The sequence below is a fragment of the Vitis vinifera genome, chromosome 15 (genome assembly GCF_030704535.1).
Source record: "Vitis vinifera cultivar Pinot Noir 40024 chromosome 15, ASM3070453v1".
NCBI classification, from domain to species: domain Eukaryota; kingdom Viridiplantae; phylum Streptophyta; class Magnoliopsida; order Vitales; family Vitaceae; genus Vitis; species Vitis vinifera.
Genome location: NC_081819.1, coordinates 21,797,274 through 21,824,076, shown reverse-complemented (window position 1 = coordinate 21,824,076; position 26,803 = coordinate 21,797,274). Strand labels below are relative to the sequence as shown.

Below are 26,803 nucleotides of genomic sequence, written 5' to 3'. Positions count from 1 at the left end.
CATGCTCTTCTAACATAGTTCAGCACAACTTTTCTAGTGACTCAAGGCCTAGCAGACTGAAAATCTAGCATACAATGGCATTGCAATCGATAATCTCATTGTCAGTGCTCTCTCTGGTAATGCTGATCCTGGCAAGAGGTTCTGATGCTGGTGGAATTGCTATCTACTGGGGTCAGAATGGAAATGAAGGCACTTTAGCAGAGACTTGTGGGACAGGGAACTATGACTTTGTGAACATAGCTTTTCTTTCAACATTTGGAAATGGCCAGACTCCCATGATCAACCTTGCTGGTCACTGTGATCCATACAGTAATGGCTGCACCAGCTTAAGCTCAGACATAAACTCATGTCAAGCAAAAGGCATCAAGGTGATTCTCTCCATTGGAGGAGGAGCTGGGAGCTACTACCTTACCTCCAAGGAAGATGCTGGACAAGTCGCAACTTACCTCTGGAACAACTTCTTGGGGGGGCAGTCGTCTTCTCGTCCACTTGGTCCAGCTGTTTTGGATGGAATTGACTTTGACATTGAAGGAGGAACGAACCAACATTGGGACGATCTCACCACGTTCCTTTCTGGATACAGCAAGAAAGGCAAGAAGGTGTACTTAACTGCAGCTCCGCAATGCCCATTCCCTGATGCTTGGGTTGGAGGTGCCCTTAAGACTGGCCTTTTCGATTATGTTTGGGTTCAATTCTACAACAACCCACCTTGCCAGTACACTTCTGGGAATGTTGGCAGCCTTGAAGATGCATGGAAGCAGTGGACTTCAGATATCCCAGCCACGAAGATCTTCCTAGGCCTGCCTGCAGCTCCTGAGGCAGCAGGGAGTGGCTTCATTCCAGTAGCTGATCTCACATCTACTGTGCTTCCAGCCATAAAGGGTTCTGCCAAGTATGGAGGTGTTATGCTGTGGTCCAAGTACTATGATGATCAAACTGGATACAGTTCGTCTATCAAGAGCCATGTTTAGAACCAAGCATTTATCTCTTTTTCTGTATCTTCCCTGTTAATTCCTCTACTTGTGTTACTACTATTTCTAAAATATATGCAGATTTGTTCTTTTCCATTTATTTTCTCTCTGTTGGAACATTTTTCTTTCCCACATATCTCTAAGCTTTTATTGTCTCATTGCAAGCTCAACATAGAAAATACCACTTCAACTCATCTTCAGCATTGTGATGCATTTTAAACTTTGAATTAAATTCATGCCTTAACAACATCTAAGAGCCGGAAGGAGCTTGTTAATCACAGATAATATGAGCAGAACATGGACCGTCTTCTGACCCTTTACAGGAAAATCCCAATGGTTCTGTTAGTAAAAGATGGCTCCTTATATGGATTTCAGCGTTTGATGATTAATTCAGCTCAAGCTGTGAATGCCCCAGAAGAATAAATCGCCTAATGCCCATGTCAAAGAGGAAAGAAAAGAAAATTTTCCATGTTAATTTACATGTGAAAACCAATTTTCCACATTCAATATGTCAACTACACTCATTTTATCTGTGGCCAAAGATATCATGAAGACACATTTTAGTAGTGATTAGTGAAAAGCTAACCACATATGAACCCCTGGTGACGAATTCATACACTAAGCATAACTGGCAAAGAAATTGAACTCTAATCCTCTGTGTGGTCTATGAGAAGACAAGACAAGGAAAGGGAAACAAGCTTAGAATATTTTAAGACTCCTTACCAGTTAACTGCAGGAATAGCAAAATGGACAAATCAGGAGCAGCTAGAAGACAAGGACTAAGAGACGAGGCTAATTTCATGTGTGACTCTGCTTACCTTCTAACTCACCGTCTGCGTGAAGCTAACAATATTTATTCAAGCTTTAAGAGATAATAACAGGAGACAAAGTGGCTGTTAAGGCACGATTTCATGGACATAACTACAGAAATTAGAATCGGAGAATATGGACATCCTTCGCTTATAAAAGCCATGCTCTTCTAACATAGTTCAGCACAACTTTTCTAGTGACTCAAGGCCTAGCAGACTGAAAATCTAGCATACAATGGCATTGCAGTTGATAATCTCATTGTCAGTGCTCTCTCTGTTAATGCTGATCCTGGTAAGAGGTTCTGATGCTGGTGGAATTGCTATCTACTGGGGTCAGAATGGAAATGAAGGCACTTTAGCAGAGACTTGTGGGACAGGGAACTATGACTTTGTGAACATAGCTTTTCTTTCAACATTTGGAAATGGCCAGACTCCCATGATCAACCTTGCTGGTCACTGTGATCCATACAGTAATGGCTGCACTGGCTTAAGCTCAGACATAAACTCATGTCAAGCAAAAGGCATCAAGGTGATTCTCTCCATTGGAGGAGGAGCTGGGAGCTACTACCTTACCTCCAAGGAAGATGCTGGACAAGTCGCAACTTACCTCTGGAACAACTTCTTGGGGGGGCAGTCGTCTTCTCGTCCACTTGGTCCAGCTGTTTTGGATGGAATTGACTTTGACATTGAAGGAGGAACGAACGAACATTGGGATGATCTCGCCACGTTCCTTTCTGGATTCAGCAAGAAAGGCAAGAAGGTGTACTTAACTGCAGCTCCGCAATGCCCATTCCCTGATGCTTGGGTTGGAGGTGCCCTTAAGACTGGCCTTTTCGATTATGTTTGGGTTCAATTCTACAACAACCCACCTTGCCAGTACACTTCTGGGAATGTTGGCAGCCTTGAAGATGCATGGAAGCAGTGGACTTCAGATATCCCAGCCACGAAGATCTTCCTAGGCCTGCCTGCAGCTCCTGATGCAGCAGGAAGTGGCTTCATTCCGGTAGGTGATCTCAAATCAACTGTGCTTCCAGCCATTAAGGATTCTGCCAAGTATGGAGGTGTTATGCTGTGGTCCAAGTACTATGATGACCAAACTGGATACAGTTCTTCTATCAAAAGTGAAGTTTAAAGCTAAGAAATAATCTCTAGTAGCTGAATGTGAACAAGTTACAGAGCTTCTGTGTCTTCTATATGTGATTTCCCTTTGCTTGTATCATTGTCATGTATTAAATATAAGCGGATATATTTTTCTACTTATATTTTCCCTTTGTGACCATGTTCCTAAACTCACCAAAAATCCGCATACTCAAATTGGAAACTGCCCCAGTACCATTGACTACTAGACTAACTGAGATTCTAACTGTACCTTATAAAACTATATTCGACTAATAATTATTTGAGATACAATATTCTGGACCTCAACTAGGAGGGATTGCCCTGTCTAGCAGAAATCGTCTTCCTCAGCTCAAAACTTGACTGGTCAGATCCCTTAGGAGTTTTCACTAAGTCAACTTGATTGGAAAATCATAAGACGACATATTCAACCATTTAAACTCAGTTCACATGGTATTTTAAGCTCTTGGTTGGGCATTCCAAGAAATTCCACAAGTAATTCCAAGCCAAGTTATGATAAAAATTTCAATGGAGTTTTCCCAGGAAAAAGACCATGCTGATTCTCATCAACCAAACGGCTGTCTTTGTCTGATTCAATTAGTTAAATATCAGTTTTCACCATTTAGCAAGTGTAGACAGCATCCCCTTTTGACAGAAACTTCCATAAATATTAACCATCAACTTCTGTGGAAAAGTGACTTCAGTAACACTGCAAAGACAAAATCAACGAGCAGGAAAACAAACATTAGAGCAGAAGGTGCTGAGGGCTAAGGAGATAAGAATTTTCTATCCCTGTACATTGCATACTCAAAAACCGAAAATTGGCCTAATAGGATTGAATACTTTCTTAACTATGATAGGTTGTCCTGCTGCAGCAATTCAAAATGAAGTTAAAAAAACTTGTTAGAATTCCCCTGAGGGTTCGTCTTTCTCAAAAGGAACTTTGTTGTTTTAGGACATGATCCAGAATAGCATCAACTTCCTTCACTCAGTACTTGACTGAATCAATTCCTTTGGAGTTTTCACTCTAACATATAGCTCCAAATCATTGCAGCTCAGTCCCAAAAATTTTTTAGCTCTCAGTTGGGCATCTCAAGATATAACAAGTCACTCCACAAGTGATTCCAAACTAGATTATAATAGAAATTGCAAAGGTGTTTTTTCCCAAGACTCTTCTTTTTTTTTCCTTATCTTTTCTTAGTTGTACTTGTACCACTCCATTAGGACACTGAAAATATAGCGGAGAAGACAAAAATGTACTCATTCTAATTCATAGATCATCGAAAGCATGTCTGGAATCATTGAATATATACAAAAATACCATGTCACTGTCTAAATCAAAGGACAAAGTTGAAACTCTGGTAGAATGGACCATAAAGGCAATGGTTCACTAGCATTATTGGCGAAAAGAAGCAACACAGCCTGCTAGAATTCAGTACAGACAATGGCATCTCCATCTCCATTTTCAATTACTTTTCTATCTTTTATAATTCTATTACTGGTTATTGGTTCAGATGCTGGAGGAATTGCTATCTACTGGGGTCAGAATGGAAATGAAGGCACTTTAGCAGAGACTTGTGGGACAGGGAACTATGACTTTGTGAACATAGCTTTTCTTTCAACATTTGGAAATGGCCAGACTCCCATGATCAACCTTGCTGGTCACTGTGATCCATACAGTAATGGCTGCACTAGCTTAAGCTCAGACATAAACTCATGTCAAGCAAAAGGCATCAAGGTGATGCTTTCTCTTGGAGGGGCAGCAGGCAGCTACTACCTTGCATCCTCAGAGGATGCTAGGCAAGTAGCAGCTTATCTATGGGACAATTTCCTGGGAGGAAAGTCATCTTCTCGTCCTCTTGGAGAGGCGGTTTTGGATGGAATCGACTTTGATATTGAAGGAGGGACAAACCAACATTGGGATGAACTTGCCCAGTACCTTTCTGGATATAGCAAGAAGGGCAAGAAAGTGTACTTAACTGCAGCTCCCCAGTGTCCATTCCCTGATGCTTGGGTGGGAGGTGCCCTTATGACCAGCCTTTTTGACTATGTTTGGGTTCAATTCTACAACAACCCCCCTTGCCAGTACTCTTCAGGCAACATTGACAACCTCAAAGATGCATGGAAACAGTGGAATTCTGATATCCCAGCCACGAAGATCTTCCTAGGCCTGCCTGCAGCTCCTGAGGCAGCAGGAAGTGGCTTCATTCCAGTAGATGATCTCAAATCAACTGTGCTTCCAGCCATCAAGGGTTCTTCCAAGTATGGAGGAGTTATGCTGTGGTCCAAGTACTATGATGACCAAACTGGATATAGCTCTTCCATCAAAAGCCATGTCTAAAACTAATCAGTAAGAAGAGTCCCGTACGCTACATGTGAATAAGTTTCTTAATGAAGGGTCTCTGTATGACTATCTTCTATAAGTAATCTATCTGTATGTGTAATATGTGTTGCTATCGTGTATAAAATACATGCAGATTTGTGTATTCTCCATGAACGTTCCCTTTCTTTCTCTTCTTGTCTATGACTTGGTAAACAAACTAATACCACCCACCCCCTTTCATCCGAAAATTCTATGACTATTAGCTATCAGTTTCTGCCAAAAGTGACTTCAATGACACTGCAAAGACTAAACAAATAAGCCAAAAACCACACATGACGACACAATTTGTTAAGGGCTAAAGAGAGAATTTTCTGAACCATGTTTGTTTACTATTCCTGCAACTTGGAAACAAGGAAACAACTCAATAACTTGTCAGAATTCAAATGCAAATTTATTTGGAATCTTCGATAGTTATTGGGATATCCCGCATGGGTGAGGGAAAATTTTTAACACTTGTATTTATGTGTTCCTCTTAAATATAGATGCATTTTAAAACGTGGGAATCCTTTAGGGGCAGAGCAAACAGTATTTATATGATGGGACATGGGTTATTACATATAGTATCAGAATAATCTCGAACCTAATGTGTGAGTTTGTTTGCCCCTTCAAGTATCCTACAGGATTGTAAGGTAAGGAACAAGTTTCCGATACTATATATGTATGAACTTCTCCTAACTAATTATGTAGATATGTTTTAAAGTCGTAAAGGTCCAAAACCAACAATATCTACATGGTGGGTAACGGATCACTACAATTACAGAATTGCCTCAAATTTCGATATTTACATCCATTCTTATGAAACTACTTCAACTCAGTCCTCAAAATTATTTAAATTCAGAGGCAATCCAAGAAATAACAAGGAGTTCCAAGTAAAGGACAGAAAATTGGAGTGGAGGTTGCTTTCTTGCCTATCTTCCTTATTCAAGAATCCATGTTTTTAGAAAGCAGACCATTTCCCAAACCATAATTTGCTTAGAAGAAATGATGACACTGAATCCCCATTACTCAAAAGCTCATCTCCTATCTGCCTCTAATTCTCATGACCTTATCAAACAGGCTGTGCCAGGAGCTACCACAGTCCTGATAAGAAGCAAAAGAATTAAATATTGAGGATTGTAACGAATTAAAAGCCATTCAATCAACTTGGGCAAGGCCAACTTGGCCAATCATCCACTTCACCCTGTCCCTTGTGGTGGCATGATGGTGCAACTTCATAGCTGGCAAGGGTGGGTGCAAGTTAATGAGAAAGTAACTAAGTGGACAGAAAGCTCTGCTCTGGGCGCCCCAAGATATCTGTCCCTGTGTCCCATATCAATTGAGGCACCTACTCAAATGTACAACTACTTTGAAGGCAACAACCACAGAAGAAACCAATGTAATATCACTGAAAAATGACACAAAATTAGCGGGTTTGGATCGAGATTAATTGATTTCCATGTTGTACTTATGTGGACCCCCTCGATCCATTTTGAGAGGTGACAAATTTGAGTCAACTCATATTCTTAAATCAAGTTTTGATCATTTCAGCGAAAATAAGTCAAACTTTTTATGACATTTGATGCTACATTACATAAGCATTTTCTAAAAACCATTATTTAAGTGACTAATCTAGTCTTAGAAGTAATATTATTGTAACCTGACAATCACCCATTTAATTATATATATATGTATGATTTTATTTGGAAAAATCGAGTCAAAATTGCATTTGGACGATAATTAGGTGAGCCGACTATTCCAAATAATTTAATATGATCCAACCCAAACCAATTCAATACATTATAATGTTAGGTGATATAAAATTAATGACTTTTTATCTCAACACGATACAAACCCGACAGGAGCCAGCCCAATTGACACCCAATCTAGAATATCCAACCGAAGTCACCCAAAACTCTTGGCTGAGATTGAAGATCAAGTCCATGGGACATGAGAGGTATAAACAAAAAATACCCATGTCTCCATCATTGAGAATTCAGCCAAACCCCACCATGAGGGGACAAAAAACAGAAGGGCATTCCAATGGCGGTATTAAACCACCATGTGTATGTCATTTTCAGCTATATTATGTACCGACACTTGAGGAGGGGGGGTGGGCTAAAAGACACAGATTTATTATATCAAACATCTTAGGATGCCAAGAAATTGTTGTGTCCACTTTCCATTGCTCAAGAGGCCGTATATGTTAAGGAAAAACCATTGATTTAAGGCACAGAAAAGGTGGGTATGAGTGACCTTTAAGCCACTCAGTCTTGTGAATAATCACAAAGCATCATTACCATAGTGTAGGGCCATTGTTTTCTGACATTGTTGGGCACAAATACGCTCAAGATTCTGCACAACGTTTTTCACCCAAGAGCTTTAATACAGTGTCTTTTTACCCTGCTTTTGATTGCAAAGGTGTCTCTGGAAAAGCTTGTGAAAAGCACTTGTAGAGAGGGTTGGGAGTCTTCTTGAAATGGGTTAGAAGGGCAAGTCTTATTTGTTATTTATTTTACAAAAATTGGGTTGATGTTTGGAAATTATTTTAAAAAACTGTTTTTAAAAGAAAAAATCTTTAAAATGTAAAATGTGATGTTTTTTGAAAACATATTTTAGAGCCCGTTTGATAATGATTTTAGAAAATGCTTCTAATATTTTTAACACTTCAAAATATTTAACATTCAAGTATAAGTGAATAAAAAAAATTAGAAATATTTTTTTTAGAATCACTATCAAACACATTTTTAATTATTTTGAATTATTTTTATTTGGTTTTTTATGGTTATTTTAAAAATCACTATAAATAAAAGCTATTTTTAAAATATATTTTAAAATATTTTAAAAACAGTTTTGAAGAAAATAATTATCAAAAATTATTTTTCCAAACAGTTTTTAAAAACACTCCTAAGGTGTTTGATAAATTTTGGAAAATTACTTTTAAAAATACAAAGAATCACTTTAAGTGAATTTGAACAATCACTTCATATTTGGTATTATATGAAAATTATTTAAAAATTTAAAATTTAATAAGATAAGATAAAATATATATATTCTAAAATATCATTTTAATAAGATATGATATCCTTATATATTATATCAAATGGACATGATATCTTAAAGTAATATATGTAATGAGATATTATAAAAATAATTTTTATTTATTAAATATTAGATATATTAGTATTATTTTATAAATTCTTTTTTAGCTACAAATTTAATTTTTAAATCAAATTTTTTTATTTTACAAAAGAAGCAATTAAAAAATAAAATATAAAATCAATAAAAAATAAATTATGATATATGAAATATTTATATTTTATATTTTAGTTAATGATTAAAATATGTTCTCATAAAACATTTTATTTTTTAACAAATGCTCAAAAACTATTTTTTGTTAAAAAAAATTATCAAATACATTTTTAAATCTAAAAAATAATTCTAAATAAAAATAAAAATATTTTTGGGGTTGATTATTGACTAACTCAAATAATATGTCTTGGCTTCATAAACACTATACTTCTTTGCCAATTTAAAGGCATTATTCATATATTTTCTAATTTAATCATTTTTAGAATCATGGTTTTGTTTTGTTTTGTTTCCTTAAAAGCCATCGTGAATATTGAGAAAATTAAGTCCACAAATAATAATATAATATTTTTTTCCATTCATAAAAGGAATTTATTACACTCATCCATATATTTTTCCCAATCTAATCATTTTAGCATTATAGAATTTCTTTCTTTGTCTTTCTTTTATCAAAAATCTATAATTTTTATTAGGAAAAAATTGATACACATAAATTATAACAAAGTTGAAAAAATTATTTGAATTTTGGTCTTCCACACGTGTATATGGAGGGGAGACTCTGATGAAATTTCTAGAAGATGAAAACTTAAGAGATTTGAAGGAGAAGAAAAACTTGCTAGAAGACAAGCAATTCTACTCATGAGGAGATTATCTTGTGAGTATTTTTTTGATCCCTTTTTGTTGAGTATTTATAGTCATTTTTCATTCATTTACGGATTCTTAAGATTATTTGATTATTAGGTGTGTATATTGGAAGTCACACGTTAAGTTGTTGATTATTTTATTCATATTCCAAAAAATAGAATTAATTATTAAGTTTAAAAAATGATTTTTGAATAAAACCAAAGCCCGAGTTAATTTAAAATTAAAATTACATTTTAAGAATAAAAACGAGACAGAATATGAAAATTTTGAAAAAACCGATTTAATTCACAAACTAGGACAAAACATTTTAATCGAAACAAAAATTATTTGATATATTTAAAAAATTTAACGCATAAACAAAAATATTTTAAGATTAATTTTAATAAATTATAAATAAATAATTTCATTTTGACCTTTATTAATAAAAATATCACATAAAAATAATTTAATATTTCACTATTTTCAAAGTCTAATGCCTCGAATGGGAGCCTATGGGCATCCTATGTGTTCTAGATCCACGGAATGTCCCTCATGTCTCCCTGCCCTCTCTAATAATTTAATACAATCCTTACACATGTTTCTCCATTATATAATTTTTTTTAAAAAGACATTTTCCCTACTTTTTTTTTTTTTCTATTCAATTAAAAACCCACAAAAAATCATAAATTTAAATAAATGTCGATGATTAAATATTTTGATTTAAGAAAAGCTTAAAAAAAAGCATGTGTTTAAATCTAGATCATTGAATAAATATATGAATAATAAGATCTATTATTAAATAATCAGACTTAAATATATATATATATATATATATATATATGTATGTTTTTCGATAATTGGTCCGACCTTCATGATATAATTTCAAATAAATTAAATTTAGATCTAAGTAGGTGAGAATATTTTATGTACGATGCCTAGCAGGTTGGCAAAAAATTATTATTAAAGTCATGTTTGGATCTGACTTTTTTGTTTAACCCACTAAAGCATTCTTTTAAGGCAAACCCCACAAAATTATTGAAACTTTTAGATTTTAAATTTAGCATATTCCCAAAAAAACGTAGGGTGAATATTCCCTTGAAGAGCTGTGATTTTTTCTAATATAAAGTAAAAAAATAAAACCACTCATTTCCATTAGAAAATGTCAAAATTAATTTGGATGGTAGTTGTTTGGACTACTAATTTCGAGCTTTATTTAGTGGGTTGCCCTAAATTTATAGGGGTACCCTAAATTAATGGCCATTATATGGGCCAAATGAATAAGACCGTTTTAAGAAAAAGTTAGAAAATAGTTATTAATTAAAATTTAATTATGGCAATTCCACTAATGAAAGAATCCGATTATAGAAAATAATAATTTCTGATTTTCATAATTATTTCCTTTTATTTATTTGATAGATTCTCATATAAATATGGCAAGATTTTAATCAATTTTAATTAATATAAAAAAAATAAAGAATTAATTACCATCCATATTTTTAAATATTTTTTTTTTCAACTAAATGGCCCGGTGCCACACCTTTACAACCATGCACTCGCCACATAGGATTCTTTCTCCCGGAGTGCCAGAGCCACAAACTGTCACCTCCTTACGCGTCCGGACAAAGCGCATTCCCAAAAATATCTCCCATATTCCAATCTGGGCCATTCTCCCCTGCGAACGCGTCCACGGTTCCACCATAGTCCTCCACGTCCCCGCCGCCAATCTTTACGTTTTCTCTTGGGCGACCACAGGCTGTACGGTCAATGACGTCAATTGGGACCAAATTGAAGGGTACATCAGTAATTCAATCCGCTTTGATGATGTCTCACGCGTTATTCTTATTGACTTGGATGCCACCGCCTCAGCGCATAAAAAATATCTGACACAGTCATTATAACGTGACAGAAAATTAAGTTTATCTCTTATTTAAATTTATTATTAATGACTTTAAATTTTGGCCGTAAATATCTTCTTGGCATTTCATTGTCCACATCATCAGATTTTAAGCCTAATTTGAATTAATTTCTAAAAAATATATATATCTTATCATCTACAAATTATAGAAAATTGGAATATATTATTTTTATTTTAATAATAATTTTATGATATAAATATTTTGATTTAATAATTAAGATTTTTGACTTTTATTTGGATTTTAAGGGTAAAATAAAAAATAAAAAAATTGCTAATTTGAATTTAGGTTTCAAAATTCCGTAAACTTGGCCATTTTCTTCGTGGACCTGGATGCGACGCAGACATTTCTGTCATTTATATATAGGGCTCTTATTCCCAATCAGAATAAGAAAAAACAAAACCAGATTATCGTAAACCCAGGAAGAGAGAGGATTGGCATAATCCCAGACGAGAGAGAAAAAAAAAAAAGGGGAGAGAAGGGGAAAAAAAAATCAAATCAAATCAAAAAATTCCCTGCGTATGGGTTGTTCTTGAGAAAACCCGGAAAAGGGGCATTCTTTGGTTTGGTTTGATTTGAGGATTTTCGTTTTTTTTTTTTCATATATGTTTTTTTATTTTTAGAATTGTGAATTCAGATCTATCTGCTAATTCCAATCCGGGATATTGTTATTCCCGCTTTGGATTTTTCCTGTCCTTGATTTTCTTCAAGATTCAATGGCGGGTGAAAGGAAGTACATTTCAGCTGAAGAACTCAAACAGCATGACAAGCCAGGGGATCTGTGGATCTCTATACAGGGTAAGGTTTACAATGTCACGGATTGGGCTAAGGTCCATCCGGGTGGGGATATCCCTCTTCTGAATTTGGCTGGCCAAGATGTTACAGACGCCTTCATTGCATACCATCCAGGTACTGCTTGGCAATATCTTGATAAATTCTTTACTGGGTATTATCTCAAAGACTTCAAAGTCTCGGAGGTGTCCAAAGACTTCAGGAAACTCGCTAATGAATTTTCAAAACTTGGGTTGTTTGAGAAGAAAGGCCATGGAATCCTGTACACCTGTTCCATCATTGGATTCTTGTTCATGGTGTGTATTTATGGTGTTTTGTGTGTTGATAGTTTCTGGGTTCATCTGGGTTGTGCTGCATTACTGGGGTTTCTATGGATTCAGAGTTCTTATCTGGGTCATGATTCTGGGCATTATCAGATAATGTCCAGTCCTGGGTTTAATAAGCTTGCTCAAATGCTTATTGGGAATTGCATAACCGGGATAAGCATTGCGTGGTGGAAGTGGACTCATAATGCCCATCATATAGCTTGTAATAGTCTTGATTATGATCCTGATCTTCAGCATATTCCAGTGTTTGCAGTTTCTTCCAGCTTGTTCGATTCCATAAACTCTGTCTTTTATGGGAGAATATTGAAATTTGATTCTGTTGCTAGGTTTTTTGTGAGTTACCAGCACTGGACCTATTATCCGGTTATGTGTGTGGCAAGGATTAATTTGTTTCTGCAAACATTATTGTTGTTGTTTTCTGGGAGGAATATTCCGGATAGAGCTTTGAATATTATGGGGATTTGTGTGTTTTGGACATGGTACCCTCTTCTTGTTTCATGTTTGCCCAATTGGGGTGAGAGGGTGATGTTTGTGATTGTGAGCATGGCTGTGACTTCGATTCAACATATTCAATTCACTTTGAACCATTTTTCAGCTAATGTGTATGTTGGGCCGCCTTGTGGGAACGATTGGTTTGAGAAGCAGACTAGTGGGACAATTGATATTTCATGCTCAGCTTGGATGGACTGGTTTCATGGTGGTCTGCAGTTTCAGCTTGAGCACCATTTGTTTCCTCGGTTGCCAAGGTGCCATTTGAGGAGCATTTCCCCTGTGGTGAAGGACCTATGCAAGAAGCATAATTTGCCTTATAGGAGTTTATCGTTTTGGGAGGCCAACGTATCGACAATTAGGACGCTAAGAACTGCTGCTCTGCAGGCTCGTGACCTTACCAACCCTGTCCCAAAGAATTTGGTTTGGGAAGCTGCTAATATTCATGGATGAGGTCTCTTGAGGCTTGCCAAGATTTTGCTGTTGCTGTTCTTTAACCCCGACAGGTTTTCCCTTTCATGGATGACTTTTTTGATTTTCTTGTCTTGGGCCCTTCAGACTTAAGATTGTTTTTCTTATAAGTGACTTCTTGGTCTCATTATGCTGTTATATTTGACCTTTTTGGTTCATTCCTGATTGGAATATTGTTCCTTATTATATTTTCTTCCATTTGGCAGAACAGAGTGTTTGACATGGATTCATATATGATCTTGTTGGATTTTAATATAGTCATCATTTCAATTACAAATATTTTCTCTATTCATCAATTGCAGTGCAGAATTTTTTATCTCAGTTATTTTAGTGTAGATGAAAAGAACAAGTTTCTCTTCTTACTCTGAAAGTAGGAGTACCGACAATTACCCATCAGTCCATGTGAAATGTGGGAGTGAAAAAAATAAAGGAAGACGAAAACAAAAGCAACCCTTGAACATGATATAAATACATTTACTCAAATGCTTGTATGCATAGTTCTATAAAGCTATTTACTAAATTTTTATTTTATTAGAATGCATAGATAGTGTAGAGACTGTCTAAAGATTTATTTGCAAGATCAATGTCAATAGGCAGACAAAATCATTGGGATGGATGCCCAAAACCATTTGCAACATTGAATTTGCTTCCACACAGTTTCGAGACTTTGTAGACCACTTGTTGATGTTTGTTCTTTTCGGTTAAAAGTATCTTGTAGCTTGGCATGTGAATTCTTTTCTTTTGTGTCTGCTACATCAAGTAATTTTTGTAGTCAAAGACCCAAAAGCATAACACAGCCAAGACAAATGGGACAAAGGTATAAACATGCCATGTGGTTATTTCGGCTTCAAATCGATTTTTAACTAGTTGGGAAATAAGTGGCCAAATGAGCGTTCAAACAATGAAACCTAGGTACGACTCTGTTAGTCTCATCTTGAAACTTAATACAAATGCCCCCTTATATAAAGGCTTTTACTTTTATAATTTGTGGCCATACCCTTCTCCAAATTCTTACCATTTTTCTATTAAGATGGTTCAAACAGTTGAAAATAGGTGAACATGATATTAATAGTAATTAATGTGCTATGGAGAATACATTATGAAGATATGGAAACTCAGCAAATATGGAATTGACATCGAGATGCTAGAGTGTCCCAGGTTTTAGACATGGCTCTTGATGGCAGAACTATAACCAGTTTGCTCATCGTAGTACTTGGACCACAGTATAACACCGCCATACTTGGCAGAATCATTGATGGCTGGAAGCACAGTCGATATGAGATCACCTACTGGAATGAAGCCACTTCCTGCTGCATCAGGAGCTCCAGGCAGGCCAAGGAAAATCTTGGTGGGTCCATGCATCTTCAAGGTTGCCAGCATTCCCAGGAGTGTACTGACAAGGAGGATTGTTGTAGAATTGAACCCAAACATAATCGAAAAAGCCTGTCTTTAGGGCACCTCCTACCCAAGCATCAGGAAATAGACATTGGGGAGCTGCAGTTAAATACACCTTGTTGCTATAAATGGCAGATGTGTTCCCACTTGATGTCGTGCTGCATGAACTTAATGCAATCCCATACTTCTTACCATATTCTGTGTCAAAACCCGATTGAATTATTCTACAGACTTGACAAGTGAAATCCTTGCAAAGCTCAATCACCCTGTTTAGCTTTTGGCTGCAACAGTTCATCTGTGTGCCATAGAATTGTAACAGCTCATTGCCATCCACACTTGTTGCCTCGCTTGCTGTATCCAGAAAGGTACTTAGCAAGATCATCCCAATGTTGGTTTGTTCCTCCTTCAATGTCAAAGTTAATTCCAACCAAAACAGCTGGACCAAGTGAACGAGAAGCCGAATGCACCCATTACTGTATGGATCACAATGACCAGCAAGGTTGATCACTGGAGTCTGTCCATTGCCAAAAGTTGGTAGAAAGGCCCTGTTCACAAAATCATAGTTTTCACGGGCACAAGCCTCTGCCAGGGTTCCCTCATTTCCATTCTGACCCCAGTAGATGGCAATTCCTCCCACTTCGGTACCCACCACTAGTACTACAATGGAGAGAAAAGCTAGCAGAACCAACGCCTTGAACGCCATTCTAACTGGTTCTGCTTTCCTTTGATTCTCTCCCTAGTATACTACTGTTCTAGTTATGTTTCTGCTCTGCACTGTTAACAAACCATCCCTTTTATAAGTAGACGATGATCCATCAACAATAGCTAGTGTTTTATACTTACCCGATTGAATGAACGCGTGGTTGAATCGTTACTTCCATCTTGATGATCTTAACTTCGAACTATTCAGCTGTAATGCTGATGCTTCATCTTATGAGATTGCTGTGTCTTTTAGCTTTTGTCCAGTTCGTGCTGAGCCAACAATTATCTTGTTCCCTGTCTTGAACTCTCTAAATGTTTGTGTATAGTTGCTATCAAATGTGACTCATTACCTGGAGAAGATAAATCCTTTTTGAGCCCTAGACTTTGACATGAACTGATTCTTCTTTTGTCTGCTCTGTCTTGCTCTTCCTCTGTTTTGTGAATGAATTCAATGAGTCTGGTAACAAATAATTCGACCCAGTCCCTCCTGAAACAAGAACCAATGATTTCATTTATCTGCTCATTCTGGGCTGTCTGTCATTCATCAATTTAGCTATATTTGTCATTTTTTCAAGCTTTGGTTTAGGCTTATGATCCGGGTTGCCTTGTATTTTTCCATAAACAGAGCAACTTCCAACTCAATTTCAAGGGCATTGGAATGCAGAAATTAATAAATCACAGTCCCGCCCATTTAAAATAGTCCGGCCCAATGCATGATTGGCCGGCCCTGTACTTTGCTTTGAGTCCAAGCCCAGTTGGGTTAGCCTGCACTGGAGATTCTCCTCCTGGAATAGGCCCAAGATAAGGCACGCTGTACCACATAAGAACTAGCCCAACTTAGACACTCAATATCATGGTTGTTTGATTTGAGTTCAAAAGTGAGTTTTTCATGTTCGAGAAGTCAATCCAAACAAGGCCTAAATAACGATTATTTGTTACCATCACTTCAAAAATGATTTATATTCTTAACACCAAATTTATCCTAAAAATTCTAAACATGTAATTTGAAATAAACAAGATGGATTGAAGTCCTGCGTGCCCAAAATAAGCTAGTCCTATCTTTAAGGGGCCCAAATTGCTTGAAGTAAACGGGTTTGGATGGAAGCTTTATGGGCCCTATCCGGCCCAATCGTAAGAGTTATTCATGGGTGGGTTTATTCTTTAATTGCAATATTCATCATAATTTTAAAGTCCTTATAGTTTGCATAATTGCTATGAAGGGTAGAACAAGTTTCTAAATTGCTCACTTATGTAAGCACAATTTAGGAGCCAAAAATACCCAAAATATCCTTATAAAGGATTTTTAAAAAAATACACATGGAGATGGTTGATATGGAAATTATTTAACGGCTCCGATGTAATTTTAAAATTCAAAATCTCTAAATCCTTGAAATATTCGTTGTCACCTTAAAAGTTAAAATTTAAAATAAAGTTTACTTTTGCTACCATACATTTTAAAATTTTTAAATACTAAGGTCTCTTTTAAATATATTTATTGTTTTTTATTTTTAAAAAAATAGAAAGTATTAATCATTTTTATGATTTAAAAAAAAAAAATCTTATATGAAGAATATTGGCTTGTGTTATATCCTTAAAAATTACTTTCAAAAAATTTTAAAATGTGAAATAGTAAAAATATTTTAATGCCTCATTTAAAAAAAAAAATTTAGATCATTACCTTTTTTTACGCAAGCCTATAATAGATACTATTATTCTTAATTTTCAAATTTTATCTTAAAATAAAATTAAAACAATTTATTTTTATATTTATCAAATGGGACAACGAATATATATATAATTTTTTTTTTCCTTCCACTGAAGAGAAAAGTTGCAGAATAAATTAAAGGTGGACAAAAATGAGAGCTTTATGAGTTCTTTGTTGGTAATGTAACACAAATCCAAAGATCACTAAGAGACAACTATCAGCCCCTTATCCTCTTGACCCAATGTTAGAGGAAAGGGCCTCATGGGTAGGCCTTGCACCAATGGGAGCCTAGACGAAAAGCAAGGATGGCCTGGAGATTTGGGGGTTCAAACCCTGGGAGTTAAAATGAGGAGGCCATGTGCAAGCCAGACACGCAATGCGCACGCACCATGGGTGAGCCAGACATGCACCGCGTGCGCATCAGACAAGCACCGCAAGCTCACCAGGCATGCACCGCACGCGCACCAGGCATGCACCTCGCACCAGGCATGCACCGCGCGCACACCAGACATAGGTGGGCTATGGAGTTAGTGCATATGGAAGGTGAGGTTTATTTTAGAATTTAATTTATAATTATTTAAATATTTCATTATGTCTCCTCAAGCATGAATGATATCTCCTCCAGACATCTTGAGAATAACTCGTATTGCTCTTTAAGAGGGGATAAGTGACTCAAGGGAGTACCAAGAGAAGACCTTGACCGCACCAAGGAGGCACCATGGCATGGCCTTGGGCGTGCCTAGGACACACAGACGACACTCAAGCACGCACATATGAGCTCCACGACATATGTGATGTGCACCCCGTGACCACAACGACACGGGGCCTGGTGTGACCCATCTCCTCTTCGTGCTGGTACGAGGGTGCCTAAGCTTTGTGCAATGAGACAATTGGAGAAGCCATGGGCACAACACCATGGTTCGATGGGGCACTAGGATGTGCGGCTTACTCGAACCCATGATGCCTACGCATGGCACAGGGGCGCAATGCCCTGTGTACCAGGAGGGAACAGCCATGGGTGCAATGCCATGACTCATTGATGTGGAGCTTGACTTGATAGTGGGAGCTAGCAACATGCCCAGACCCTGGGCACCTCAACATGGCATGGGCTCACACATCAGTGTGGGAAAGGCACATTGATGCACCAGATACCTGGTCAGCGGGTTGGTGCATGCTACTGGTTCAGAAGGCCTTGATCAGAGACATGTTGGTGGGCACCCGTTCACAAGAGGCATCTTATGGGGAGGAGGCAGCTTGTTAGGAGAACTCATCAGCGGCTTGATGAGAAAGGCTTGAGGGGATGGCAGCTAGCTAGTGATCAGGACAACATTCAGCTACAAGGGACTGGCAGATGGTTGTGGTGCTGATGGCTGGTGCGAAGAGACACCTTGGACTGAATGAGTGTCTTCAGCTGGGTGGTTATGCAAGCAATTATGGGAGGTTGTAGCAGTTGCATAACCACTAGACAAGCTCCTTGGTTTTGAAATTCAAATTGTAAATTGTAGGTTGGGTCTTTTAAAATGGTCTCCTACATCTCTGAGACAGAGTATGAGAGCATAGAGAATGTCTTTGAATGCTTAAGGGTTCTAAGCATTGTACTTTGACTCAAGCTAGGTGTTAAGACACTTTGGGAAGACAATTTTGTATCTTATAGAGTTGAATAATACAAGCTAGGAAGGGTGTTCCCGTACTCGTGTGGTTGCATGTTACTTTGCTTTTCTAAGGGTTGTGAAGAAAGATTGGTCCTTAGCACCGCACATTCAGTGAAAAAAAAAATGGGTTGATATTTAAGGGTGTGACAACTACCAAGTGGGTTAAAATGATCTATAACAATTAAAAGGTATGACAATTGTAGTCAAGCTTACAAGGTTTGAGATGATGAATGCAAGGATTTCAAAAGGATTAAGATGAGAAAGGGGAATGGGTTGACTAGGTAGCTGATACGGCACTTGATAAGGATATTTTAGTAATTATGTAAAATATGTGGCCTTTAATATGATTATTGGGCTCATCTATCCTTTTATCGTAATTGTCACTTAAATTTGTTATTAATATTTAAAAATTAAATAATTTTAAGTTTAATATTATATATAGAAGTACTTAAAAATATTTTTAAATTTTAAGAATATATAAATTATATATTTCATCATGCTTGAATAATGGAATTAAGATTGGAAATATACTGTTTTGGGGAAAAGAAAGGTTGGGTGGAAAATGTTCTCTCTTGCATATACCGTTCGATCGACAGAACATTCTTTCAAAAGACAAAAATGAGACGGCTCGGATCAATGGGCTCGACGCGTAAACATACACTTTTAGGAAGATACGTGCGCTGTCCAACAGCCAATCACATTTTTTTCTCTATTAATCACCCGATAATTTGAATTCTCATGAATTATCCAAACACAACTTATCCAGACGTATCTTCCAATTTCCCTTCCATATTTTCCCGTTGGGGCCATAAAATCTCTGCAGATTTTTCCTGACAAGTTTCTCGCCAAAAATGTCCTTTTCCGGATCAACTTCTCCCTGATCCGCGGCTTCTTCTTCCCTAAACCTCACCGGAATCTGACTTCCGATGGCCGTTCTCATCCATTCTCCGGAAGTTTCATCTATTTCCGGCCGCCTCCGCGGCGAGACTTCGGCGGGGAGGATTGTCACCAATCCTAACCACAGAGCTCTCAAAAGCGTCGCAAATTTGAAGCGCTATGAGAAAGGCGGTGGTAGGGGTAGGGTTAGAATTGGGGTTCGTTCGAGCATCAAGGAGTCGGAGGTTAGGGTTTCCGATTTGGAGCAGAGCGCGCTGTACGGACAGTTCTCAGCTCCAGTGAAGCCAGGATCATCGAAGCAGAGCAAAGAGGATGAAGAGAAGCAGAATTACTACGTGAATACCGGGTATGCGATTCGGACTCTAAGAGAGGAATTTCCGGAGCTATTCTATAGGGAGCTCAGTTTCGATATCTACAGGTTTGAACGCAATTTCTTAATTTTATTATTGTGGACTTTGGGTTTATGATCCGTTTGGTTTCCTTAGAAGGTTAGAAAAGCAAAGAAAATTTTGAATCCTTATATGTTATGTTTTGATTTCTGTTCTAGGTTTACTTGCGAAAGTATTTACATTTAAATTTTAGCATCTTTGCTTTCCTACATTTTCTCAGCAACCAACCAGATGATTAACCTTGAATTCATTTAATTCAGTATAGAGAACTTCTGTTCATGATTATTTCCAATTCTTTTAATTCACCATGTTTTTTTCTCCTGATTAATTCTAATAGATACTAAATCCTGTGCCTTTTCTCACTGTTTTCATGATCTTTATGCAACTTCTATGTCCAGAAAAAAAAGGGTAGAGACTCAAACAATTCCCATCTCTTGTTCTTCATGATTGTTTCCTACATCATTTGGTTAAAGATCACTTTCATTGTAAGAGCAAAAATCAATCTGCTGAATGCTAAAGCTAAGTCCAAAGTAGGAGTGCCATTGTGAAATTCTCAGTGGGTAGCATAAGATTCTTTTGAGTTCGTTAAGCTTCTTCTGATACACAAAGGATAATGAATTCAGGCGTCTTGTGCTCATTGTGTCACTTAGTCTAGTTGGGAATCAAATTCATTTTTCTATTGGCAGATATGTCTCTTTATTTGTTTCCCTATGACACTGCATGATTATATAGAATGATGCCCTTTTCATTCCATGGCATTGGATGCTAATCTGGTATGTTGTATTATTCTTAGGGATGACATTGTTTTCAAGGATCCCCTCAACACTTTTGTGGGTGTCGATAATTATAAGTCAATCTTCTGGGGGCTTCGATTCCATGGAAGGATATTCTTCAAGGCATTATGGGTCGACCTTATCAGTGTTTCACAGCCTGTGGAGAATGTCATAATGGTTCGCTGGACTGTCCATGGCATCCCACGAGTCCTATGGGAGAGTCACAGCAGATTTGATGGCACATCTGAATACAAACTCGATAAGAATGGAAAAATCTTTGAGCACAGAGTTGACAACATCGCCCTCAACTCACACCCCAAGTTTCGTGTCCTGGCCGTGGAGGAACTAATCCAAGCTCTCGGCTGCCTATCAACTCCCAAACCAACCTACTTTGAGATTTTGCCCTCTTCCATCATAGACTTCACGCCACCACCACCGGAACTCACTAGGATGACATTCTGCATGGCTTCAACCCTTGCAGTTTCTGGCGGATATGAAGAAGAAGCAGAAACTCCAAATGAACCATAACTTTTGCTGCTCTTCTTTCCAAATTTTGGTACATATTGTGGTCTGTTGCAGCAAATAATGAGCTTCCAGCACCCAAGTTAGATCCAGATGGTAGGCCTTCTGGCCCGGTCCTAATGGTGAATACCCAAAATCTAATACAAGGTTGGAGTCCTTTTTCCCACAACCCAGTTGACTATAATGCTTGGCTCTCATCTTCAACCTCCCACTTATACTGTATAAGGATAAAGATTGTATACTATGCATACCAGGAGTGAAGTATATAGCTTTGGTGTGTTGTTAGAGAGCAATGTTGTGTACTCTGTACTTTGTCAAATATTGTATAGCAGTAGCTGCATGTGTAGAGAGCATATTCCTTGGGCGATTTCTCTTTGTGCAGAAGAATTGCACCTTTGAATCATTTTTAGTTATTTAATTTTTATTTCTATGAAAAAAAAAAAAAAGGTGAAAGGGATTTTAAGTCTTTGGGAACTTCTTAAAGAGGAAAGTAGATTTAATTTTTATTAATTTTTAATAAAAGTATTTTTTAAATATTATATTTTAAAAAAATCGATGCAACAAATAGTAAAAATTAAAGGCCGTTTCAAACAAACTTGAGTGAAAAATAGAAGAAGTTATTTATAATCATAATTATTTAAAATTTATATATTTAAGATTTTTAATTTATGTATTAAAATACTTTTCCTTAGACTTTCGAATTTAAAAGTTTTTGTTTCTATTCTAGACCATAGAACTACCTAGCATGAAATTTTACCAAAAGTTAATATCTTAAATTATTTGCAAAGATCACCTAAATTTCCAACTATTGAATGAAGAAAAATTTACTAACTTTGTGATGCAACTATCTTACAAATTTTATACGACTAACATCTACAAGTTTTCGTTATAAGTCCTTAAGCATTAATGTGACATCCCACATCGGATAGAAGGGAAAACTTCCGACGATATATAAGTATAAACTCTTCATAATCCTGTAAACACATTTTTAAGTCCTGATGATTCATTTTTGTCCAAAACAGATAATATCTACACAGTTGGGAGGTTACAATTAAAGCCTAAACCCCACCCATATGAATAGGATTTGAACCCTTCTAAAGTCATGTTTGAGAAGATTTTTTTTTTTTTCAATAATAACTTTTGTGCTTGTTTGAAATTGCTTGGGCTTAGGGCCGTATCTCGACTGAGAAATAAATTTTTTTCGTCTGGGATAAAAGGCTTTCTGGGCCGAGCTAAGGCAGCCCGATCCGCGTGAGCCCAAGATAAGAGGGCTCGACTCTCGGGTCCTGGTCTGGCCCCTTTTTATATTAAGTTACTAATGACCTTTGCTTTGTCTGAATGGCCCACACACGCCCATCTTATCTTCTGGAGTCAGACTCTCTCCCTGGAGGTAAAGGTCTCACTCTCCTCCTCCTTACAATGCCATTTTTTTATGAGTTTGATTTTGCTTTAATGATGTCACTTTTCAGCAATTTTTTTACAAGTGGGGTTGGTTGAGAATCCTGATATTGGAGCTCCATCCATGAATTTTATTGCATAAAAAAGATGGATTCGTAGCACTTTGAAAAGTGGTAACAGCATGGCCAAAACCACCCAAAAAAAAAAGCTTATGAATCTCCCACTGGGTCATCTCAACTTTGTTCTTAACGCAATATTTCATGTGTTAAAAATATTAAGAATTTCACTTTCCCTAAGGTTCATATCAGCAGTGTTTTACCGATTCAATTCTTCTTCTGTTGCTAAAAACATAAGCAGGCTGCAGGATACAGTTTTAGCAGCTTTTACAACTTCTATTCTCTTTCATATTCCTATGTTACTTGGTGGGATTAATGACTTGACCTTAATCTCATGGAGTTGATAGAAGTTTTGTGTTGAGGGCCATTTTTGAGGTTTTTTACTTCTGAATATCTTCTTCTTTAAAGTGGTTTTCTGTTTGAGTTGATTGAGATTGTTGGTGAAACAAATAAGTGGCTCACGCCTATTTTGAATTTTGTTGGTTTTGTGGGTGTTGCTCAGGCGGCTCCATGGTTGACCTATTTACAGCCTTATCTTTTTTGCTTGGCTCCTAAGAAACTGCAAAAATTACCCTTTGAAAAAAAAAAACCTTCACTCCTTTGCAGCATATTGACCAAGATGAAGGAAATTTTTGGACTTCCATTTTTGTGGACTTGTTGTGTGGGCCACTTTTTCTAGTTGTGTTAGAAATGAAAATATTAGGGTTTTGTGCATAGAGTGGGAAGAAAATGCAAATTTTGTTCAGACATTGGTTTTGTGGTAGCCTTTGTGTTTGGATTTTTCAGAAACATTGTTCTGTTTTTTCCTTCACTATTTCAGAGATTTGGGCAGGGCTGATCATGCTAGTTTCAATTCCCTCTTTTGCTGACTAAATGACCCATAACTGTGTGTGTGAATTAGTACAAAGGGAAATAAATTCATAGACTTCTACAATATAAACCTCTTCCACTGGATCACCTGAATCACATTCCAATGAATATACTATCTACCTCATGACAATCCTGCAGTGGCTCGGGATTAAGGAAAGTGATTTAAGAGTGGTTGAATTAACGGTTGACAGGAAGTGGTCGGTACTGGGGATGACAATGAACTCTTTTCCAGACACCTCTCCTTAAAACTATCCGGGTGCCTATTGCTCTTTCCTGATATGCAGGCCTCAAATAGTTTAAGCTATCTCCTATTCAGCTTATGTGAAAAACTTTCTATTATTGTTTATGATTGGACTCGAATTTGAAGTTCAATGGTATGCCCACTCTTAATCTTTTCATGCCCCTGTCTTTTGCCTTAATTTGTCAAGTAATGGTGATTATGCATATGTTTTTTGTCCCCTGTTGCAGTTTAATCCAAGGAAGGGGGAAAGGTTGAGCAGGCAAAGCCATGGAACCAAGCCGCGATCATATTAAACAGAAGATAGAAAAGATGAGGACAATAAACTATAAGCAAGAAAAACGCATAAATTACTTTGAAAAAAGTGCTTACCGCATTACAAGTTTCTACTTCATCTTTCAAGGAATGATCTTCATTTCCATCTCCAAACGTTCATCATCCCTCCCTTGTTACCACTGGTGGATCCCTTTCACTCTGTCCCTCCTCTCCTCTACCATCTATGGTCTCACATTCTTCTCCACCCTCACCAATTGCATCCAAACCTTATATCACCTCGACTTGAACAGGCTGGAACTTGAGTTGATGATACAACAACTGCACATGGGGGAGCAGCAAGGTAATCAGATGACCCAAGATCAGTTGAAGCCTGATAAAGTTCAGTGGTTGCGACGCTATGCGCTTGTTTACCTAGTAGTTCTAGTCATGCTTGCCTTTGCAGGCATAATGCTATATGCATGTCACTCCTTTCTCTGCAACACGTAATGGCAATTCCCAGCAGTAATATTCAGCTTTGATGAATAAAGAAGAATCCAGTTTGTTGTTTGGTTGTTTTAAGTATAGAGTTTGTGTAAATCATCTGCACCTGGGCTCTGATACATTGCCTTATTGTTAATATTGGTAGATCCTTGTGAGTTCTACTAGTGAATGTGAGCATGTACTATGAATACAGTGAGTCTCATGTTGTGATTTTGTGGTTTCCCGTTGGTTTGTAGTTTTGGGAAGGTATTTGTTTTGTGGTAGTCACTTGCTTTCATGGTGGGGACTTTTGATGCTTCAATGATAAATTATTGTTTGGTTCTAAAGTTTTAAGTCATTAGAGAATGTATCTATTAGGGTTTTCGGTAAGATGGTCAAAGACCAATCCAAGAATTGGTACTGGAGTCGAAGTCACGGGTCTGAGCCACAAGAGCCTCATGTCAAGGGTCACCCACATTAAACTTTGATTGATTTTTGGATGAGATGATTCAAAACTTAAGAGGAATGTATCGATTTTGATTCAATTCTTAGAAAATGGGCCAAAGTAAAGTGGTTGAAATCTAAAACAAACAATCAAGTTAGTTAGATGTGCCATTAAACAATAATTTTATCACATGTTTCACTCATATTTGTGGTCTTGGTGTATGAAAGGCCATGTGATAATCCTACCTATTGTTGCAAAGTGTTCCAAATTTTTAATTAGTATAAATTCCTTTTTATAAAAAAATATTTTACAAAATATATATTATTGTAATATTAAATTTTCTTATAGAATAAGAAAAGTTATTAAAAATATTTTTATAAATATTTTAGATTATGAGAGAAAAAATTTCAGAGATGGAGATAAACTCATAAAGACTATCCAAAACGAATAGAGATGTGAACAAGAATATGACACACCCAATAAAACGAGAGGTTTGTTTAGGATGGGGAGATATGAAATGTTTCAAAAACCTAATGATTGTATATGGTTTTGTTTTTTATAATATTCTTTACGATATAATGAAATTATAATGAAATGATCCTCTCTCATTCATAAATCTAAAGCATGATATAATGAAATGATATTCTCTCATTCGTAAATATGAGTATAATTGATCGAATCATGTTAAAAACTTAAAACCCCGTGTAACTTTATATGTATTAAAACTTTGGTTGGTACAACTAACTATTTGCATCAAAACTTCTACATGCTCAACACCCATATTTATTTCTTGGTATTAACACCCATTCTATAATTTATTTATTTTTAAACTTTGCACCCCACGAAAAGAAAGCTTTGATGGTACATTGCCTTTACACATTTATAAAAAAATAAAAAATAAAAAATATTTGGGATATTATTGAACATTTGTATCATTACAACATGATTTGTCCTCTAAGTAAAGTTTCAATCAAAATTCACCATCAATTATTATTTAAATTGGAGTTTCAATTAAAAACAACCATCATTCGTACTTTAAATCCACCATCATTACTAGTATCTATAAAAGATTTTGAGAGAGAGATTAATCTTTGGGTTATGATTGATCATGTGTATCATCGTGACATGATTTGCCCTCTAAGTGAAGTTTCAATCAAAATTCACCATCATTTATGATCTAAAATGGAGTTTCAATTAAAAATAACCATCATTGATTCTTTATATTTACCATCATTACTAATGGATATAAAAGATTTTGTGAGAGAATTTTTTGTATAAATTATGCGACTAAAATTTCAATTTAAAGCAAGTCATGTTTTTTGAAACCTATTTTTAAATTAAAAATAAAATGTAATTTTAAAAAATATTTAAAAACAAGTTTCATAAAATATGATCAAATGGGTTCATGTGTTTTTTTTTTTTGTTTTCAAAAATTGGTAAAAATAATTTCTATTTTTATCTAAAAATTATTATCTATTTTACTTTATTTTTTAAAATTATTTTAAAAAAATAACCGTCATATCATGTTAAGAATTTTTTAAAACAGGTTTTTATATTTAAAATAGAAAATTGTTTTTAAATCATACGACTAAACAAACTCTTAGAACTCATTGATTATGTTTTTTAAAATTTATTTTTAAAAATTGTTTTGTATTCTTTAACTTAAAAACAAATTTAAAAACAAGTTTTAGAAAACATGATTAAATAGACTTATATTTTTCTTTTGTTTTTAAAAATTATTTTCAAAAGAACAACTATCAAATTGTATTAAAAAATTTTAAAATAAT

General features: G+C 36.2%; 5 protein-coding genes, 1 long non-coding RNA gene and 1 pseudogene across 6 annotated transcripts; 6 read left to right on the top strand and 1 right to left on the bottom strand.

The window, feature by feature from the left end:
- Window positions 1–74: 74 nt before the first annotated feature.
- LOC109121441 (hevamine-A-like) lies at window positions 75–1,019 on the top strand. Its single transcript, XM_019225597.2, has one exon. The coding sequence runs from the start codon at window positions 75–77 to the stop codon at window positions 969–971; it is 897 nt and encodes a 298-aa protein (XP_019081142.1). The 3' UTR covers window positions 972–1,019.
- A 978-nt stretch (window positions 1,020–1,997) lies between these two features.
- Window positions 1,998–2,912, top strand: LOC100248205 (acidic endochitinase). Its single transcript, XM_002279146.4, has one exon. It carries the CDS (start codon window positions 2,016–2,018, stop codon window positions 2,910–2,912), a length of 897 nt encoding a protein of 298 aa, XP_002279182.1. The 5' UTR covers window positions 1,998–2,015.
- A 1,383-nt stretch (window positions 2,913–4,295) lies between these two features.
- On the top strand, window positions 4,296–5,389 carry LOC100243088 (acidic endochitinase). The gene has a single exon (XM_002279169.4). The coding sequence runs from the start codon at window positions 4,341–4,343 to the stop codon at window positions 5,235–5,237; it is 897 nt and encodes a 298-aa protein (XP_002279205.1). The 5' UTR covers window positions 4,296–4,340; the 3' UTR covers window positions 5,238–5,389.
- Window positions 5,390–11,431: 6,042 nt separating this feature from the next.
- LOC100265385 (delta(8)-fatty-acid desaturase) lies at window positions 11,432–13,456 on the top strand. Its single transcript, XM_002279191.4, has one exon. The coding sequence runs from the start codon at window positions 11,818–11,820 to the stop codon at window positions 13,159–13,161; it is 1,344 nt and encodes a 447-aa protein (XP_002279227.1). The 5' UTR covers window positions 11,432–11,817; the 3' UTR covers window positions 13,162–13,456.
- A 766-nt stretch (window positions 13,457–14,222) lies between these two features.
- LOC132255200 (hevamine-A-like) lies at window positions 14,223–15,277 on the bottom strand (annotated as a pseudogene).
- Window positions 15,278–19,345: 4,068 nt separating this feature from the next.
- Window positions 19,346–21,581, top strand: LOC100260179 (uncharacterized). Its single transcript, XM_002279266.4, has 2 exons — window positions 19,346–19,948; window positions 20,713–21,581. Exons 1-2 carry the CDS (start codon window positions 19,560–19,562, stop codon window positions 21,218–21,220), a joined length of 897 nt encoding a protein of 298 aa, XP_002279302.1. The 5' UTR covers window positions 19,346–19,559; the 3' UTR covers window positions 21,221–21,581.
- Window positions 21,582–21,915: 334 nt separating this feature from the next.
- Window positions 21,916–24,918, top strand: LOC100255085 (uncharacterized). The gene is made up of 2 exons (XR_787810.3): window positions 21,916–22,604; window positions 24,067–24,918. It is a non-coding gene; the product is annotated as an uncharacterized LOC100255085 (long non-coding RNA).
- The last annotated feature ends 1,885 nt before the right edge of the window (window positions 24,919–26,803 follow it).

Bases quoted from the DNA above. Each gene is read 5' to 3' on its own strand.
- LOC109121441 (XM_019225597.2), top strand. From the start codon at position 75: ATGGCATTGCAATCGATAATCTCATTGTCAGTGCTCTCTCTGGTAATG.
- LOC100248205 (XM_002279146.4), top strand. From the start codon at position 2,016: ATGGCATTGCAGTTGATAATCTCATTGTCAGTGCTCTCTCTGTTAATG.
- LOC100243088 (XM_002279169.4), top strand. From the start codon at position 4,341: ATGGCATCTCCATCTCCATTTTCAATTACTTTTCTATCTTTTATAATT.
- LOC100265385 (XM_002279191.4), top strand. From the start codon at position 11,818: ATGGCGGGTGAAAGGAAGTACATTTCAGCTGAAGAACTCAAACAGCAT.
- LOC100260179 (XM_002279266.4), top strand. From the start codon at position 19,560: ATGGCCGTTCTCATCCATTCTCCGGAAGTTTCATCTATTTCCGGCCGC. The intron at 19,949-20,712 runs GTTTGAACGCAA...TATTATTCTTAG, and splicing joins CTCAGTTTCGATATCTACAG to GGATGACATTGTTTTCAAGG.